This window comes from Vidua macroura, chromosome 10 (assembly GCF_024509145.1).
Source record: "Vidua macroura isolate BioBank_ID:100142 chromosome 10, ASM2450914v1, whole genome shotgun sequence".
NCBI classification, from domain to species: Eukaryota; Metazoa; Chordata; class Aves; order Passeriformes; family Viduidae; genus Vidua; species Vidua macroura.
In genome coordinates, this window is record NC_071580.1 from 18,911,828 (window position 1) to 18,928,673 (window position 16,846).

The 16,846-nt window shown below is 43.3% G+C and overlaps 1 protein-coding gene across 2 annotated transcripts in view; it reads right to left on the reverse strand.

The window, feature by feature from the left end:
* Window positions 1-15,907, reverse strand: part of PXYLP1 (2-phosphoxylose phosphatase 1) — a 48,583-nt gene extending 32,676 nt beyond the window's left edge. The window contains exons 1-2 of one of the 2 annotated variants that reach the window (XM_053986807.1): window positions 15,841-15,907; window positions 1,188-1,319 (exon numbers count right to left, since the gene is read on the reverse strand). In XM_053986807.1, coding sequence (XP_053842782.1) covers window positions 1,188-1,266 — 79 coding nt within the window. In that variant the 5' untranslated portion in view covers window positions 1,267-1,319; window positions 15,841-15,907. Of the gene's footprint in view, window positions 1-1,187; window positions 1,320-8,104; window positions 8,147-15,840 lie in introns of those variants that run through there. The other variant, XM_053986808.1, reaches the window with a different exon arrangement.
* Between the last annotated feature and the right edge of the window lie 939 nt (window positions 15,908-16,846).

Below are 16,846 nucleotides of genomic sequence, written 5' to 3' on the forward strand. Positions count from 1 at the left end.
TCTCTAAGTAAAACTCATTTAGTTAACAATTCAGTTTCATGTTTCAGCTGCAGCTCCTCTAGGACCTTCACCCCATGCACAATTCATAACCAACATCAAGGGTAGAGCAATAACGAGCCTAAAGGGCAAAACAAGCTGCAATCACACCCCTGGCTTGTGCCCAGAGGAGGCTGAAAAAGCAATTCAGAGCCACAGATCCCTTTACTACACAAAGATGAGTTTAAGCACACTAAAATAACAGTAGAAAACCACAAAGTTTCTTTCATTTTCTCTCCCTCCCTTTTTTTAAGTTGTCTGTCATGTGCAAAAGACACATTCTAGTTCTAATGCAATCTTTTGGGTTTTGAGGGTTTTTACACTACGCAGAAAAAAGCACAGCCCAGAAGGACTGTGCTCAGCAAAACACAATGAAAGAGGACAATAACAACAAAGAATCTTAAGCTATCCTATGGACTGTGCTTTTACTTGCCTTCTAACAGCACCTCACTACATTGCTGTGCATTGGCACAGACCACGTTATCACAAAATGTGGCTTTAGCTAGGAAATGTTCTCTCTGCTGCAGCAGGTGATAATCAGGCACAGGGCACAGTGCTCATGTGTCACCTGCACTGCCCTGCCTCCAGCTCCACCTCCTGCTCGGCCACCAGGATGCCAGGGCCCTCTGCACTGACCCACCTGAAGCACAACACAATTTATCTGCTCTTGAACAAACCAACCACTTCTGATGAACCAATCCAACTGCGTGAACTTTCCTGATGGGAGGGTACAAATCAGGAGAAGTTCCAGCACTCAAACTTCTCACAGCAGTTACCTAAATGCCATCTGGTCTGATGCAATATAAAATAGGAATTGCAGCAGCTGTCACTCCAATGTCCTTTGTCTACTTTCATGGAAGGATTTAATCACACTCAATTACTTAACTGCACTACAAAATGCAGGGGTTTTTTTTTTTTTAATAAAATAGCCTGATTTGAACTCTCTAGATTGTATAGATTTCTACACAAAACTGTTTCTTACCTTTTTGGAAAACAAACAAACAAAAATCCTTACAAACAAACAAAATCCCCCAAAATAAACGCCAAGTATTTCAATAAAGAAAGAATGCTTAAACAACCTGCAATTGTGGCCATTTTTAAACACACCTGTAGACCACCATATGTGGAAAACAAAGCATGAGGACACTTACAGAATTGTAGACTGAGGCTCAAAAAGGCTAATAAGGCTGCCAAGGCCAGCAAGAACAGAAAACGGTTGCGGAAAAGCATTATTATTCACTCTGCTTGCTCTTCATGGTTTCATCTTCAGATATCTGTGGTTCCTGCAAACAACAAAATAGTGGCAAATATATATTTCAGATGTGGAAGCATCAGTTATTCTATAAAGGCAAAAACACAAGGCAATTCAAATTGGCAACAACAAAATGGAGAAGTTGCCTTCACCCTAACAATAGGATTAACTGTATTTCCACAACAAAACTTTCAGGTAAATGAAAAAGATTTCTATTTTCCATAAAATTAAGCTTGCTCCTGCTAACATGGGGTTAATACTCACATTCACAATTCTTAAGATAATAAAGAGTAAGAAAAGCTGTCAATACCACTATACAGTTAACTAAAAAGTAATAAAGCCTCGGCTGTTGTTACTCATTGCAAAAATAAAAATACAAAAAACCCAAGCCCTCTCCTGAAAACATCCAAATACACTTTTCCTTGCAAAATTAAATTCTGAAGAGTACAGAATTTGTCCAAGTGCCTTGTTTTCACAGATGTACACTCTCCTGTGGAAAACTGCTCTATATAAGCGATGAGAGGGGGTTGCTCTCCCCCCTTACATGCCTTTTTTTCTTTTTTAAACAACCAGCTGCTCTTATGTGCAAGAGATGCCTCCTCCTAGCACTGACAGTGTGTTGCAGGAAATTGGTTAGTCTTGAAAGAAATCTTCTGAGATTCCCAGATCCTTTGAACTGAGTTCTATTTATGACAGAACATTCAAACCTGTTGACAGAAAGTAACTTTCTTCCCCTCCACCATCTCTTTTTGCCCCCAAACTTATTTCCTCACAGAAAGAGGCCTCTCTTTATTTTTCCTGCTTTTGAGAATGACAATTCTTATTTACACATGTAACTAACACATATTTGCTTACCAAAACTCTTCTGGACTCCAAAAACTAACCACCTTCGCAAGATTTTAATCTCTGAGTGCTGATAAAACCACAACCTCAAAATTCTGATATTTTCTACACTGCTCCCTCCCCCCCCCCCAATTAATTTCATTACTAGTATTTGAAAAGGTCTCAGGAATCATTGAACTTATTTTATCCACTGGGGCTGGTCTTGAAAAGAGTTGTGTGATTGCAGTAAGTGAAATGCATTATACACATACATTTTGCAGGACTGAGGTCTTTCCATCTCATTTTACTTGGACAACTACCTTTACAGCTTTTGGAAACTGTGGAAGAATGGAAAGATCTGGAGATTCTGAGAAGCAAGAAACCAGAGTCATTACAGTATTTTTCCCAAAGGCTCACAGCACCATAAATGGCATGTGCAAGCAGTAATAAAAATAAAGTAAAAAGAGAGGGAGGGGGAAAGTTGGAAGGAACAATTTTTAACAGTTCTGAATTTCAAAAAATCGTAGCTCATCCTGGAACATCCTAGTGAAGGGCAGGCAGAAGCAAAACTGAACTACACACTGCAATTCAGTAAAGCTGTGAAGGATAGAAGGTAAAAGGATTAGTATATGTCAAACACCAGGAGAGAATAAAGCAGTGCAACCAAACAGATGGGACAACAGAAGGAACCACAGGAAAAAGCAAAAAATAGACTTGGCAGGAAGGAGAAGGTAAAATATTTTAAAAAGCTCTCAGGAACAAGAGGTCTTGTGCACAGTCTACACAGATTAATACTGTTGTTGCACAAAATAAAGCTGCCACAAAAAAGAAAAAAATTAAAGACTGAAAAATAGGAGATCTTACACACTTCATATAAGCAAAATGTTTTCGTGAGTAAGCTTAATGAGCTTTAAGCCTTAATTGCAAATCAGAAGCTTTAAAACATTGAGTGTGAAAGGCATCATTCAAGAAATTACAAAGTGGAAAGATTTTTCTTTTGAATACACTTTGGCTTGCTAGCAAATTAAACGTTGCTCTGTTGTGACTTATGAGGCATAGGAACAGCTCCTGCTGAGAAGCTGTTAATTAAAAGCCTGTCAACACAATTTGCCATCAGCTCCTCCTTGGCAAGAAGCTGCAGGGAAGCAGGTGAAGGTACATGAGACTGAGTCCTGGAGCCTCTGCTCCTCCAGGCTGGCACACGAGGAGCTCCCAGGGCAGGGCTCGCTTGGCAGAACAGTAAGCATTGTGAGCACTCACTGAAGTGAGCACCGGTAAGCTAAAAAAGATAAAACAAAGCCTGGAGGGGGGAGAAATAAAGGCAAACCAATCTTATCTTCCTCTGGAACTATTCTCACATGCAGATGAAACAAAACAACAAACCACAGAGCAGAACACATCTGGGGTGTCCAGCACAAACTGTCACAGAGCAGGAGCACTGCAGAGCATCCCCTGCTAACCTGACATTCGGGCACTGCTGATCTCGATCTGTTTACCCAGAGTGCAGCTCCTGGCCCAGCCTCGACATCTCCACACCAGGAAGGGATGACTCCCTGAACAGCAAAGGGCAATCCCACCAGCAGGTGACAGCAGCACCTCGCTGGCTGCAGGAACGTGGTTTGGAGCCAAGGAAGCCCTCACTGCTTTTAGAGGGCAGTGAGCACCACAGCGAGCAGCAGCTTCTGACATGTGCCCAAAATGCAGTGATTGGTGCCCATCTCTGCGTTTAGATGGGATATCAGGAAAAATTTCTTCACAGGCTGCCCAGGGCAGCGGTGGAGGCACCATCCCTGGAGGGATTTAACAAACCTGTGGATGTGGTGCTCAGGGACAGGGCTTGGTCATGGCTTTGACAGTGCTGGGGAAACTGTTGGACTTGACCTTTTCCACCCTGAACAATGCCACAATTCTGTTTCTGTGAATGCAGTACTTGATAAAGATGGCCTTTACAACTCTAAACATTTCAGTGACACTAATTTTAAATGTAACACACTTAAACGGTTTAGAAAAATCATAAGGATAGTCATTAATAAAGCATCCTACATTGAAATGCAGGTAGGTAAAAGGTACTTCTCAGACACCTTCTGCAGTGTACCTATCCAAAAATGTAACACAATCCAAAATCTCAGCTCATCGAAACATGCCAGAATGACCCCCAGCATTTAGAGCACCCTCGGTATCTACCTAATCTCACACAAGTTCTGGTGTCAGGTGTTACTGCATGCTCACACAAAGGTAAAAACAGCCTTATGACTGAAGGCCAGGCCAGGGAGTCAGTGAAAATTAGTAACTACCTAGAAATGCTGGGAGGGAGGCAGCCAGCCTGGAGCCCAGGCGAGGCACGCAGCTGGAGCAGAGCAGCTGGCAGCTCTAAGCCACATTCTGCTCACACAGACCGCCCCCACACAGCACAGCGACTCAGCAAACCAGAGACAAGGCATTTCTTCACTGGCTACACTTCTTTTGTTTAAGTCAGGCCCTGAAAATAACTTTACATCAATGCTTTCAAAGCACTTGTGAGATTATATGAGACAGTAAACCAGCACTGCCAAACTCCTGTGCCAATTGACTGATGCTGTTACAACCTCTAAATCACCAGCATCATCTATAATACAAACCTACTCTCCAGCATGAAGCATAAGCACAGAATTATACTGACTCACCATGACAGCTTAAATGAATTTACTTGATTAAAACAGCATGTCTCCATAAATAATCAATAGTACTCCTCAAAGTCTGCTTCAATAAAATAACTGTATTTATCTGGTGTGCTGCATCAAAATGACATTGTCTACTGAAACATAAGAGAGCAAAAGTGGTCACAATGAAAAAAACAGCAAAGACAAATAGAGACTTTGCCCCAAAAGGAAGGTGGTGCTCAGTCTGTACATAACTATGTGCCAAAGACAGAGAAAAGTGTATTTTGGAGCAAGCTTACAGAGTGTAGGAGGGAGAACAAAAAGCCCACAGACAACATAAGGTAGATTTTGAGTAACATTCATAGATAGTTTTAGAAAAGGTCACAGAATAACAGAGACCCAACCCATTAGTCTGGTATCTCTACACTGCATAAGAGATTTTAACTATCATTCCTTTTTTATATATCTTTTGCTTTTCATCTCTTTTGCTTTTCATCTGTAGGCTTATTTTTTGACAAAGCCTGTTTTGATGGCATCTGAACTGAAGGTGACAGCTCCTGATACAGTTAAATAAAAAGTTCTGCCTTGACTTTCACTTTAACTCATGATGCTCCACCAATCACTCCCCAGCCACTGGGCAGCAGCAGCCTACCAGGCACATTTTTCATCTACTCACAAGTCCAGCCCCCAGACAACTTCAGACAGTGAGCTCATACTCTTGAATTAGCAACTACAAAAAATAGTTGTGTCAGCAAATGGCACAAGTCAGACCTTTTCTTTGGCACTCCAAGTGATTTGCATTTTTTTCCTGCAGGAATGCAAAATAGTGGCTGGGATCTTCTGGTCATGACCAAACAGACCAGTGCTATAATGATCCGTGGCAAGAACCAGAACAGAGTGGAAATGGGAACAGGCAGCAGAACCAATTCCCTGGTCAGCATGACCTGCTTGGTTACTGATGCTTGTAATTGTCACGGTGAGGAAACCCTCACAAAACCCCTGCAGTCACTGTAGCAGCAGCAATTTAAATTGGACATATGATCCCTGCAACACTGAGGGTGCATTTTGCACAGCATCACAAAGTAACACAGCATCTATGATACTGTTCAGCACAATTCTCCATTTTCCCATTGGAAAAAAAACAAGAAACATACTTTTTTTTAAATAGCATTTAAGAAAAATAGGTCACAACACTTGGTGCAAATAAATGCATTTCTAAAAAGAGTAAAACTGGCTCATCATTGAAAATATTCAATAAAACCTGCTCAGCACTGTTATTCGTGTTAGCTAACCCAGTCCATGAGTTAAACTGGAAGTCAGTAACCAAAGGACAGGCAAAACTGAACTGAAAGCACAAACAGGTCAGCAGCCTCATGAAACAAAAACAAACAAAAAACCACACATACAAAAAAACCCCAAGTGAAGATAAAGTAAGCCCTGATAAAAAAGGCAATTTATACCACTCCACAAGTAAAGCATGGAAACAGCAAGAAGTAGTGCCTGTCCAATAGATCATGGCTACATGTTAATATGCAAAAACTAATAGTTACTTATAAGATAATTTTTAATTACTTAATATTTTGCCAACAAGTATCTGATTTTAAAAGAAAAACAGCTAAAATGCTGAAGTTTAATATTCATTTTAGCACATTGAAATGTCCACATCCAAGTTTTTATTGTCTTCTGTTAGCAAGTTTCTTTCTTACCTAGGCAGTTCTAAAATCCCCATACTGGCACAGCTGGTCCTGCAAAGTGCAAAGTTATTGCAGTGGCCCAGCAGTACTGCCCAGGCTTTCAAGTGAGCAGCATGAGCTCCCACTTCACACAAGCCAAGGGACCAAACAGATCTCACTTGAACAATTCTGCCCCTCTGTACAGCACTCACCTTTCCTGTGCAGCAGATTTACCCTGAATTTAGTAAGCCTGCTGAGTGCTGAGCACGTAGAAGTGATGAAGGGACCACCAGCCAGGCTGAACTTCGACACACCTCAAAGATAAACCACTGCTCTCAAAATACAAGGTTCTCTTGACTCCAAAATCTGAGCTTTTAAACCCCAAGGTGCACAAGCAGATGAACTGGTGAACATTTTAAACACCTTTTTTTCCCAAGCAGCTTTCAAGTTTGAGCAGGACTCTAGTAAAGTTTTACACTGGAAATGCTGGAAAAGCCACCTTCAGCTTACATCCTCCAGAAGGCTGTTTCCTTCTTTCCAGTTCTGTCCTACTCAGTCACCATTAGGAGCTGCCTTCTCTCAATGCTAAGAGATGTGAGCAGAACAAGTGTTTGCAGTTTGGGTTTGCATTTGTTTTTGCCAGTCTAAGTCCTTTAGAATGTATTTATTTTATTGAACTTAGAACCTACCAGTCTGTGAATCTCCTGAAACTGGCCAATAAACACAGTCACACAGAGACACCTATGTTAACGTTTTGTGCGTTAATATTATCATTAATGCAGTGTAACATTAGAACACTACAACTATTCTTTATGAGTTTCACAGCATTGGAAGTTGACTTGTTCTGCAGCCAGAAATCTCTCAGTTTCTGGAATTTTCTTATACTGACATCAATTTTCTGATGAAATTATGCCCATGTTATCTTGAACAAACATAACTCAGTAGAAAGAAAAAAAAAAAAAAAAAAGGCAAGGGAACTGTTAAAAAAACATGCAAAGATCATTAAGTGTTGGATTTTAATCGGTTTTTTTCACCCTTGCACAGCAAACCATTTAGTTGTGGCATCTTACCTCCCTGTACTCTGACCACTAATCATTTTGCAAAGAAACACTTCTAAACCCAAATGCTTCTGAAAACTCCAGCAAGTACTTTAGGAAGATATACCATAATTATGAGTTGTAAATACCCTCATAAACACTTGAATAGCAACACAGGGGTTTTTAAGACCAAGGACAATAATTTCTGACATAAAGTCACTAAATGGGATCATTACTGCAGTTTCTACATAATCAATGGTTCCTAGAACTATTAATAAGAAAAATATAAGTAAATACATGAACTTATTTAGAGATGAAAACCATCGTTTCAAAATATATGGTACTATAAATCTGATTCTTTGGGGATGAAGTCATTGCCCTAAAACACTCTTTTCCTACTCCATACTCTCTGCTATTCCTAGAATTATCAGTATATGTGAGAGAAGTTCTCAACAGTTGCAATTCAAATACTATTTCCACATCCTGCACAACCTTCCATTAAAAATAAATAAATAAACCACTATAAATTCAGTCTCCTTTTCTCACAGAACACTTTCCCTTTAGAGGCTCAGCTTGGACAGAGCTTGCTGCCTTCGTGCCCAGGCTCTGGCAGCACCCTGACAGCAAAGGCATTTTTGCTCCTACCAGCTTCACTGGCCTATTTACACAGAATATCCAGTGCTCCCATCAGCCAGGACACAGGGGTGACATGCCCTGCCTGGAGGAACTTGACAAAAGTCTAAATCAGCCCTGACAGTAAACAAAGGGAAAAAGCAGGGCTGCACATAGAAACAATTATGGAATGTTTATTCCAAGCTGTCTGCAGACCCCTTTCTGTTCTCCTTTCTCACAGATTTAGACATCTATTTAGACCAGAGGACAAACCAGTGGTCAGCAGCAAAATTCATGCTTGTCAGCTCATACATCCTCTCCCTTTTGATTCAAACTTTTAGTCGCTGATGCTGCGTATCACTTCACTCTGGGGAACTCTAGGTAAGAACCTCCATGCCTGAGCTCTGTTCCACAGCATGGAAAACACACAGGAAAGCTCCACACAGCACCCACAGGAACCTGTGAACTCCTTCAGCAGAGATATCTGTTTGGCACAGCCAGCACTGCTCTAAGGGCTCCGAGTGCAGCACAAACCCTGAAGATGGATGTGGGTTTGAATCTGAAGCTGCATTTTAGACAGAACAAGACACAGCATGGACTGCTTCCCTCAAACCACAGAGAAGCTTCACTGCTGTGTTACAATCTACCAATAAAATCCAATCTATAATAAAATCTGTCAAATTACAAAGCTTCCAACAGAGTTCAAGTAACGATGGATCACAAGCCATTCCCCTGTTTAAAAAGTCAGACTTCATGGCATACCCAAATCTTAAGTATTGAAGAGACCACTGCAGTTCCTTTGCTAGCTTAAAACCTCTTATTTTCATATTCCTTTTATGAACTGTTGAAAGTCCCCATGCTTTGGCCTTTGGTTTTCCAGCTATGACTTTATAGGTCTCACATGGTTTTCTCATTTGAACAGCAAATGTATGAGATCATGAAATATTTCCATGAGTAGCTGTCCTTAACTTTGGTTTCTTTTGGTCCACGTAAACCCTTAGCCTAAGAGATTCTTCAGTTCAGACAAACTTTTCAGTAAGTGTTTTCATCTGGCTTTGATTACCTCTTTTGAGTTGGAAGTAAGATCAATGTTCTACACTACTGTGTAGAAATCTTAAAAAACTTGAAGTCAATACCAACCCATCAGTCCAGCACATCACTTTGGAGGCTCTGCTTGAACCAAATTTTAATACCCAGGAAAATCTGTCACAAGCCCAACTCTCTATTATCCACCTCAGGAATGTCCCCATATTCCTACTCCTTTTCCTATGCAATAAGAAGCCATACAAGCCTCTGAACTGCAGAGAAAGTAAAAACAAAACCAAAGGAAGTTCTTTTACTTCCTTAAAGGAAACTGAGCAACTCTATTTTAACAGTATTATGAAACTTGAAGGAAACCTTATGATTTTGATGGCTCTAGGCCAGAACTGAATATTAACTGGCAGCAAAACCATTCTAGAACATAGAGATAATTAAATAATTCTTTAAAAACAGCACCAGAATGTAATTATTTTAAACTTACAATTTTAAAACCATATACCATATGCTCATAACTATAAGCATAGATCCTAATCACCCCCAGATCAAAGGCAGTGGCGGATCTGATAACATCACAGTTCCAAAAAGCACACGAAGGCAAAGCAGTTAATGTGCCTGAATCATTAGATGATTTCTGGGGTTTGTTTTTAAGTTCAGGTTTTACTTTTTACAGTTTTAATTGTTTGAACAAGTCAATCTCCTGCTATAACACTCCCCTGTGAATGTTTCCTCTGAGCAGGAATCTGCCTCCCTCTGCCCCAGTGTCAGGGGTTGTGTCCTGAGGCAAATACCTTCTTCTGGCACCAACCTTGAAAGTAAACATTGCAGGGATGCACTCAAAGCTAGTTGTGATCAACCAGGGAAGACAAGCTGAATAAACAGATCAGTGAAGAAAGCTCATAAACACAGAAAAATGCTTATTTTCCCACACTGAGTCAAATTTATCCCATGTAATGTTCTAGATGATATTAGTATTAAGGACAGTATTTTTCACTGTTTGTCAGCTCTTCCACTCAGGTTAGATTTGGATTTCAGAATGTGATCTGAGTTCCCAAATCTGTACTTCTTTTAATTCCAAATGACCTTTACTGGGTCAGTTTATACCCTAGCTCACACATACCTATTCTCCTGGTGGAAGTTACATACCCCTGGTCCTCAGGGGCTCACAAAGGTTGATTTGCTCACAGTATCCAAACTGAATGGATCTGGGGAGCCTTGATCTCTTCAGCCCACTCTCCATCCTGTCTTGTGTCCCATCTTCACCTGATCCTTCATCCCTCACCCTCTGGAAAACTGCCAGAATTTGAACCCAGGGCCCCAGCCATTCCCCCACAGCTGTCAGCTCACCCTAAAATGCACCATTTTACATCTGGTGATTTGGCCACTACAGAGAGCCTTCCAGGTAGTAAAACACCATTTTACTAAATTAGCTTAATTATAGATGTGAAAAACGGCAGTGCAACAACCTGGTAAGTGTTGCAAGAGGGATGGAAGGGATGACATTGATTTTTACCCATCACATTTCTACTCTATCCTATCCTTGTGTTCAAGCTGTATTTTGACCCTCATCCCAAAAGATTTTTCTTCTGCCTATAGCCCTGCATGAGATCTGTTCCATCCTGTTTTTATATGTCAGGTCACCCAAAACTTCCATATCCAATCACTTCCACAAAATCTCAAGGATTCAAAATTACAGGGCAGATACTTCTATTCCAAGTGGGAAACTTGTGCTTCTCCACACATTCTACTATTACCCATTGCAACTCATACTGGAGAGGGAAAAAAAAGATCAAACATACTTTATTCAGCAGTTTTGTCAACTTCCTGCAATCTAACCCCAGAATGGTGATTACAAAGATGCATTAGCACACAGTCAGCATTTTCTGCTGCCCTTCCCTCCCCACAACACTGCACAGCTGCCAACTTGCCTGGCTGCTTGTGAGCTGAATGGGGAATAACACAGGCAACATACTGGGAAAACTGCCACGCTGCTGGCAAAAGGGCATGCCTGGCTCTTCCCTGGATCCTCATGCCAGCAGCACAAGCTAACCACCAGGAACACATCATCTTACAGAGAGAGACAGCTGAACACACAGGTGCAGGCAGGAGAGTTACTGCTTCAAAAAGAAAAATAAAAATTGATTTAGGTAAACAGCACTGGCATTAAACATCATGTCCCAGCATTTCCTTGGAAAGGCCCTTTGGCTACAGTTCTGTTGTTTGGTTTTGTTGCTTAGCTGGTTTTACATTTTATCAGCCCACAGAAGCTCCCCATGAAGGTACCCAAAGGTACCAGAGAGAGAAACACAAGGCTGTGTTCAGTCTCAGGAGCAATCGACAAACCAACACCACAACCACAGACACAGGGAAGGAGAATAAAGCACGAGAAACACAGGGCAAAGTGCAAGAACCAGTGCCAGCATCACTCTGTCCTTTTAACAATGATTAACCACTGAGGGTACCAGCTGTCTGTCTGCAGGGTGCCCATCAGCCACGGCCAGCATCTGCAAGGCACAGCACAGCACCTTGCACTACACGAGTAACTGGGACATTTATTATTGCACACACTGGCACACAGCTGTGGTGTCTATGTTTTTATTTTCACAAGGGAAACCATGAATGTGACAATTCTGGGGAGAAACTGGCTTCATTCTTGGTTTATGCTAAAGTTCTGGGTGGCTGTAGAAACTATGAATGGATCAGTTGAAAAACAGCCACTGATGAGTATTTCCAGACAGCCGTTCTGGAAGTGTTCACCATGTGGCACAAACAAGCCTAATTATTTCAGCTTCCAAAAATCAGTTGCTTTTAAGAAATATGCCAGCTGCCTAGCTTTTCAAAACCCAGTTTACTTCTCTAATCAATATGAAATAGCCTGTCAATCATACAGTGAATCCTCTGCCTGTCATCAGAACCACTTGGTGCCTAATCACACACTTACCATCTACCTTTGTAGCCCTGCTGGCAAATGTTTCTATTATCAGCTTGCACAATGCAAAAAAAGAATAAGCTCTTTCTTGCTGTTTAGGATGAACCATTACATTGATGATTCAGGCATTATCTGTTTTTTCAAAAAGAATTGTAAATGCCATTTGTCACAGTACACCTTCCCACTCTTCTGTTTCTTCACTGAACAAGAAAATGCCTCACCCAGCTGTAATCAGAGAACATCGAATATTTTCAAGACAAACAAGAACATAAATTCTGAATTCTAACCTAAACCCAATGGCACAAAACAAGCCATGTGCTCCTACATTGACTTAAGACTCATGTATTTTAGACAATAACATTTCCCAAATTCTTCTGCCCCAAATAGTGAGCAAAGCTAAATGCTTGCTTCAGGGGATTCACTTTGGGATTCACCAAAGTGCAGCCTGATTTTAACAGAATATGAAGCATGTCACAGTCTGTACTGCATTTCTAGTATTGTCCTGGAAAACTGCTCCAGAAACCTTCAGTCATCATCATCCTTTACACAGCTTTATAATCAACGGTTTCCAATTCTGTTTCTGTGTAACTTATGCCATACACTGACCTGCATTTCCATTCCCTGTTATGGAAAGCATTTTCAAAAGCATGTCAAAGAAAATAAGAAAATGTGCATTTTGAAGCACCATATTTTATCAGTACTGCAGTATTTTAATACAAGTACATTAAAATTGCCATGACACTCAAACCCATGCAAGTAAAAATCTTGCATCAAATCTACATTTAAGTCTCCTCCCAAATATTTGACATTTCTTCCCTTTTTGCTGCAAAATTTAAGGGTGTTTTTTATATATATATATAATTTACCACCCAAGACAGAGTTTTTTTTAATATACCCTTCTGAATGTGAATCAAAGCTCACTTACTGCCTCCCTCTCCCAGAGAATCAAGATTAAAGGCTATGTTCAAACATTTCCCAGATGTGATGCACTGCTGGGACAGTTGTGACTCAAACCACACTCTTTGTCCAACATTTGGACCACAGAGGTTCTTTTTAAGCAGCTTTTTCTCACCCTTGAGGCTGCTGTTTGTATGTGCTGCCCCAGTGCCTGTCAGGCTGCTACAATTTCTTTCCCTGCACATTCTTGGTAACAATCTACCAGTAACTCCCAAATCCTTCCTGCATTCCCTATAGCAAACTCCTCCTTCTTTAGTCTTCTCATACCTCCTTCACCAAATGATTCTCCTAACAGCCAAAGCAATAGCTGTGTATTTTGTGCACACTCCCAAGCTCCTTGAGAGAGCACCTTCATCCTTTTGGTAGAGGCAGGCCTGAAGACTCCACCCTCTTGAACAATTAAAGTACCACCACCCCCCCTGCAGCATCCATCATAAACCAAAAATCTAAATCATAAAGCATATGTTAGTAGGTGGCTTAACATTTCATTCCTATGCTCACATGATGTATGCTTGTGAGCAACATACATCTCACAGTGGTTTTCCACTTAATTAATTGCCAACATGCTATTGTTGGCCAAAAGATAAAATTGTGGGGAGATGACAAGAATATGCAACTAGAACTGACCATAAATCCAGATAAAAGCCACACTTAGAACCACATGATTCCACCAGTCATTTCTTGGGCAATAACATGCAGACACACTTAAGATACAAAGCCTTTTTATGTAGAAGAATTTTTTTTCTTTTTAATATTTGCAACTTCCTCAGAAAAAAAGCATCCAAAAAAATTCAACTAAAGTCTAGTTTCAAAGAGACTGTGAAAATAAAAAAATACATACATAAGAAACCTCACAGGACACTTTAGGTTTCTTTTGTCTAAGGAGGTTATGGGAAGTGTGTAAAAAATACACACTCCCCTGTAAAACCACTGGAGGAAGCACACTTCATGGGGGACAGTGATTTTTCACAATGTGAAGCATTGCTTTTTGTGTTTCTTCACTCCAAGATGCCCACCTCTAAAACTAGACCAAAAAAAAAAAAAAAAAAAAAAAAAAAAAAAAAAAAAAAAGGCTCGGAAGACAAAAGAAAGCTGTTAGAGAAAATGAAGTTCCCAATCAGGAAAATTAAACCATTTAAGTTAAAGGCTGCAGCCTAACCCGAGGCACACTTCCACACAGGTACAGACAGAGCCTCAGTTACACCAAAGCCATTTTACAGATCTGTTATTGTCAGACTGTCCCTATGACACCTCTGTCCCTCAATGCTTCCTTTGCCCCAGAACAGGGAGCTTGTTCAGTATGGACTAAATCTTATAAAAATAGTATTTCAGCACTACTGAGTTTACATAACATAATCAAGATACTACAATTAAAAGCCATTACAGAGAGCACCATATGTGTTTTAACCATGTGCACTACTTGTAGTTACCTTTTTGAGAAGATTAAAATTAAGCAGCTTTTGCTTTTCATCTCACTCACACCCTCCCACTACAAATTCTGTCTGAGCTAATCCTCCTTCTAGAGATGTCAAAACAGGGCATAAGCATTACAGCTACTTACTGCCAAAATGTGCTGGTTTAATATCCCATTACTATTGTAATACTGGCACAATAACTTATTATATGTGACAGCTTTTGCAGTTAGTCAAAGATAGAGCCACTTATTCAGTACTGGCTTTTTCATCACATAAAAATATCTTTGTAAAATTTGTAGAAGAGAAAATTTAAGTTCTGTACTCAGATGCTCATCTGAGACTATGATGCCAGACAAAATAAAAGGCTTATAAAGTCATTACACATGCTTTCCCTACCCGGTAATTTCGAAGACTTTATGTAAAGTGATCAGTCCAGAAATTCAGGTTACAGTGTTTACAAAGGCATTGTTTACTCCTTACTTCCTGGCATTTTAAAACACACTTTCACAGAGTTTTGTCTTGTTTTTTTTAAGGGCCACACTCTGCACGAAGGCCAAGACAATGTCCACCTCAGAACACACTTCCAATGAGAAACCCATGCTTGTCAAAACGTTCAGGGTTATTTTTCGGGAACTTGCAGCACAGAAATACAAGAAGTCTGTTCAAGGCCCTAGAAATATCTAGCTTAAGTACTTGCGATGAAAAGGATGCTGTGGGATACGCTAAAGACAAGAGGCATCAGGAAACAGGTGGATACACGAAGTTACTCCGGCCACAGTGAATCCGCCAACAATGGATGGCAAGTCCCGGCACCCGGAGCAGCCCCGGCACCCCGAGCAGCCCCGGCACCCCGAGCAGTCCCGGCACCCGGAGCAGCCCCGGCACCCGGAGCAGTCCCGGCACCCGGAGCAGCCCCGGCACCCCGAGCAGTCCCGGCACCCGGAGCAGCCCCGGCACCCGGAGCAGCCCCGCTCGCTGCCAGCCGAGGCGGGCACAGGCGAGCCAGGCTCTGCACGCGGGGACTCGCAGGGGGACGAGCCCTGCCAGCCCCTGCCCTGCGCCGCGGGCACACAGCGGCGGGCACACAGCGGCTCGATCCCAGCGGGTCTCGCACAGCCCGGGTCCCGACCGGCGGCAGGGCTGCAGGGCTGACCCGCCCCGAGGCCCCGCGGAGGGGCCGCCGGCCGAGCCCCCGCCCGCCAGGCCAGGCCGGCCGAGGCTCCGCGCCCGCAGCGCTCCCGCCACCCCTCTCGGAGCCGAGCGCGGGCCGCACCCCCGCCGTCCCCGGGCGTCGGCAGCGACCGCCCGCCTGCTCCGCCGAGCCCCTACCGGGGGAGCGGAGCACCGCGGACACAGCAGCGGCGTACCGGGGCACCAGGCACAGCGCACCCCGGCGGCGCGCCCCAGGCGCTGTCCCAGCCGCTCCTTACCTGCCTCTCCGCGCTCGACACCTCCTCCCGGGCCCGGAGCTGGAGCCGCCGGAGCCGCCGGAGCCGCCACGCCACGGCCGCGGCTCCGCGCCCGCCGAGCGCCCGGCCCACCCTAGCGCCGCCCCCCCGGCCACGCCGCCCGCCCGCGCCCCCTGCCGGCCGCCGCCGCCGCCCCGCCAGCGCCCGGGCAGCTCCGCGCGGCACGGCCGGGACGGGACGGGACGGGACGGGACGGGTCGGGTCGGGTCGGGACGGGACGGGTCCCGCAGCCGACGAGGGACGGGCCGCCCGCTGCCGCCCTCCGCATACGCGGCTCGCCCGCCAAGGAGCCGGGAAATGTCAGCCCTCTGAAGTCGCCTTCTTTCACAGCCACAGCTGCGGAGAGCAGCGAGAGGCTCCGGGGCCAACAGCGGGCACCCAGCCCGAGTTCCGTTCCCCATGCCCCAGCGCTGGTTTTCAACTTCCCGCTGCTTTTAGCTTGCAGCGTTGGAGAGGATGGCTGTCAGTTCCCCGGAGGTGCGGCATGACCACGTCCCGCAGCTGGGCGAGGTGGCTACTGCCGCTCACTCCGCTGGCACGTTCTTCTGATATCTGACTCACCGGGAGTACGGCTGGAAGCTGTCACGGCTCTTTGGAAGAAATGCCACAAATTTCAGCACAAAGATATAACTAACACTTCTCCTGTGCAGCTGATAAAAGTAAATTCATTCCATAACTTGCACAGTACTCACCAGGATTTGCTCCAAACAAAGCAGTTCCCAGCTAACCAGCCTGTCCCCTCACAGGAGCCAATTCTGCTCCACTAGCAGGAGTGCTTGTTCAATCCTGCAAGCTGATCACCTTTCAAATACACCAAATTTTCATGTATTCCTAAACCAGACCCTAAAATCAATTCTGCAGATTTGGAGAATGCCCTAATTCCCTTTACACACCTACTGTGGAATGTGGATGCAGAGCCTATGGGGTGATCAAAAGTGGTAGGAAAGATGTGTGCTAATGTCTTTGC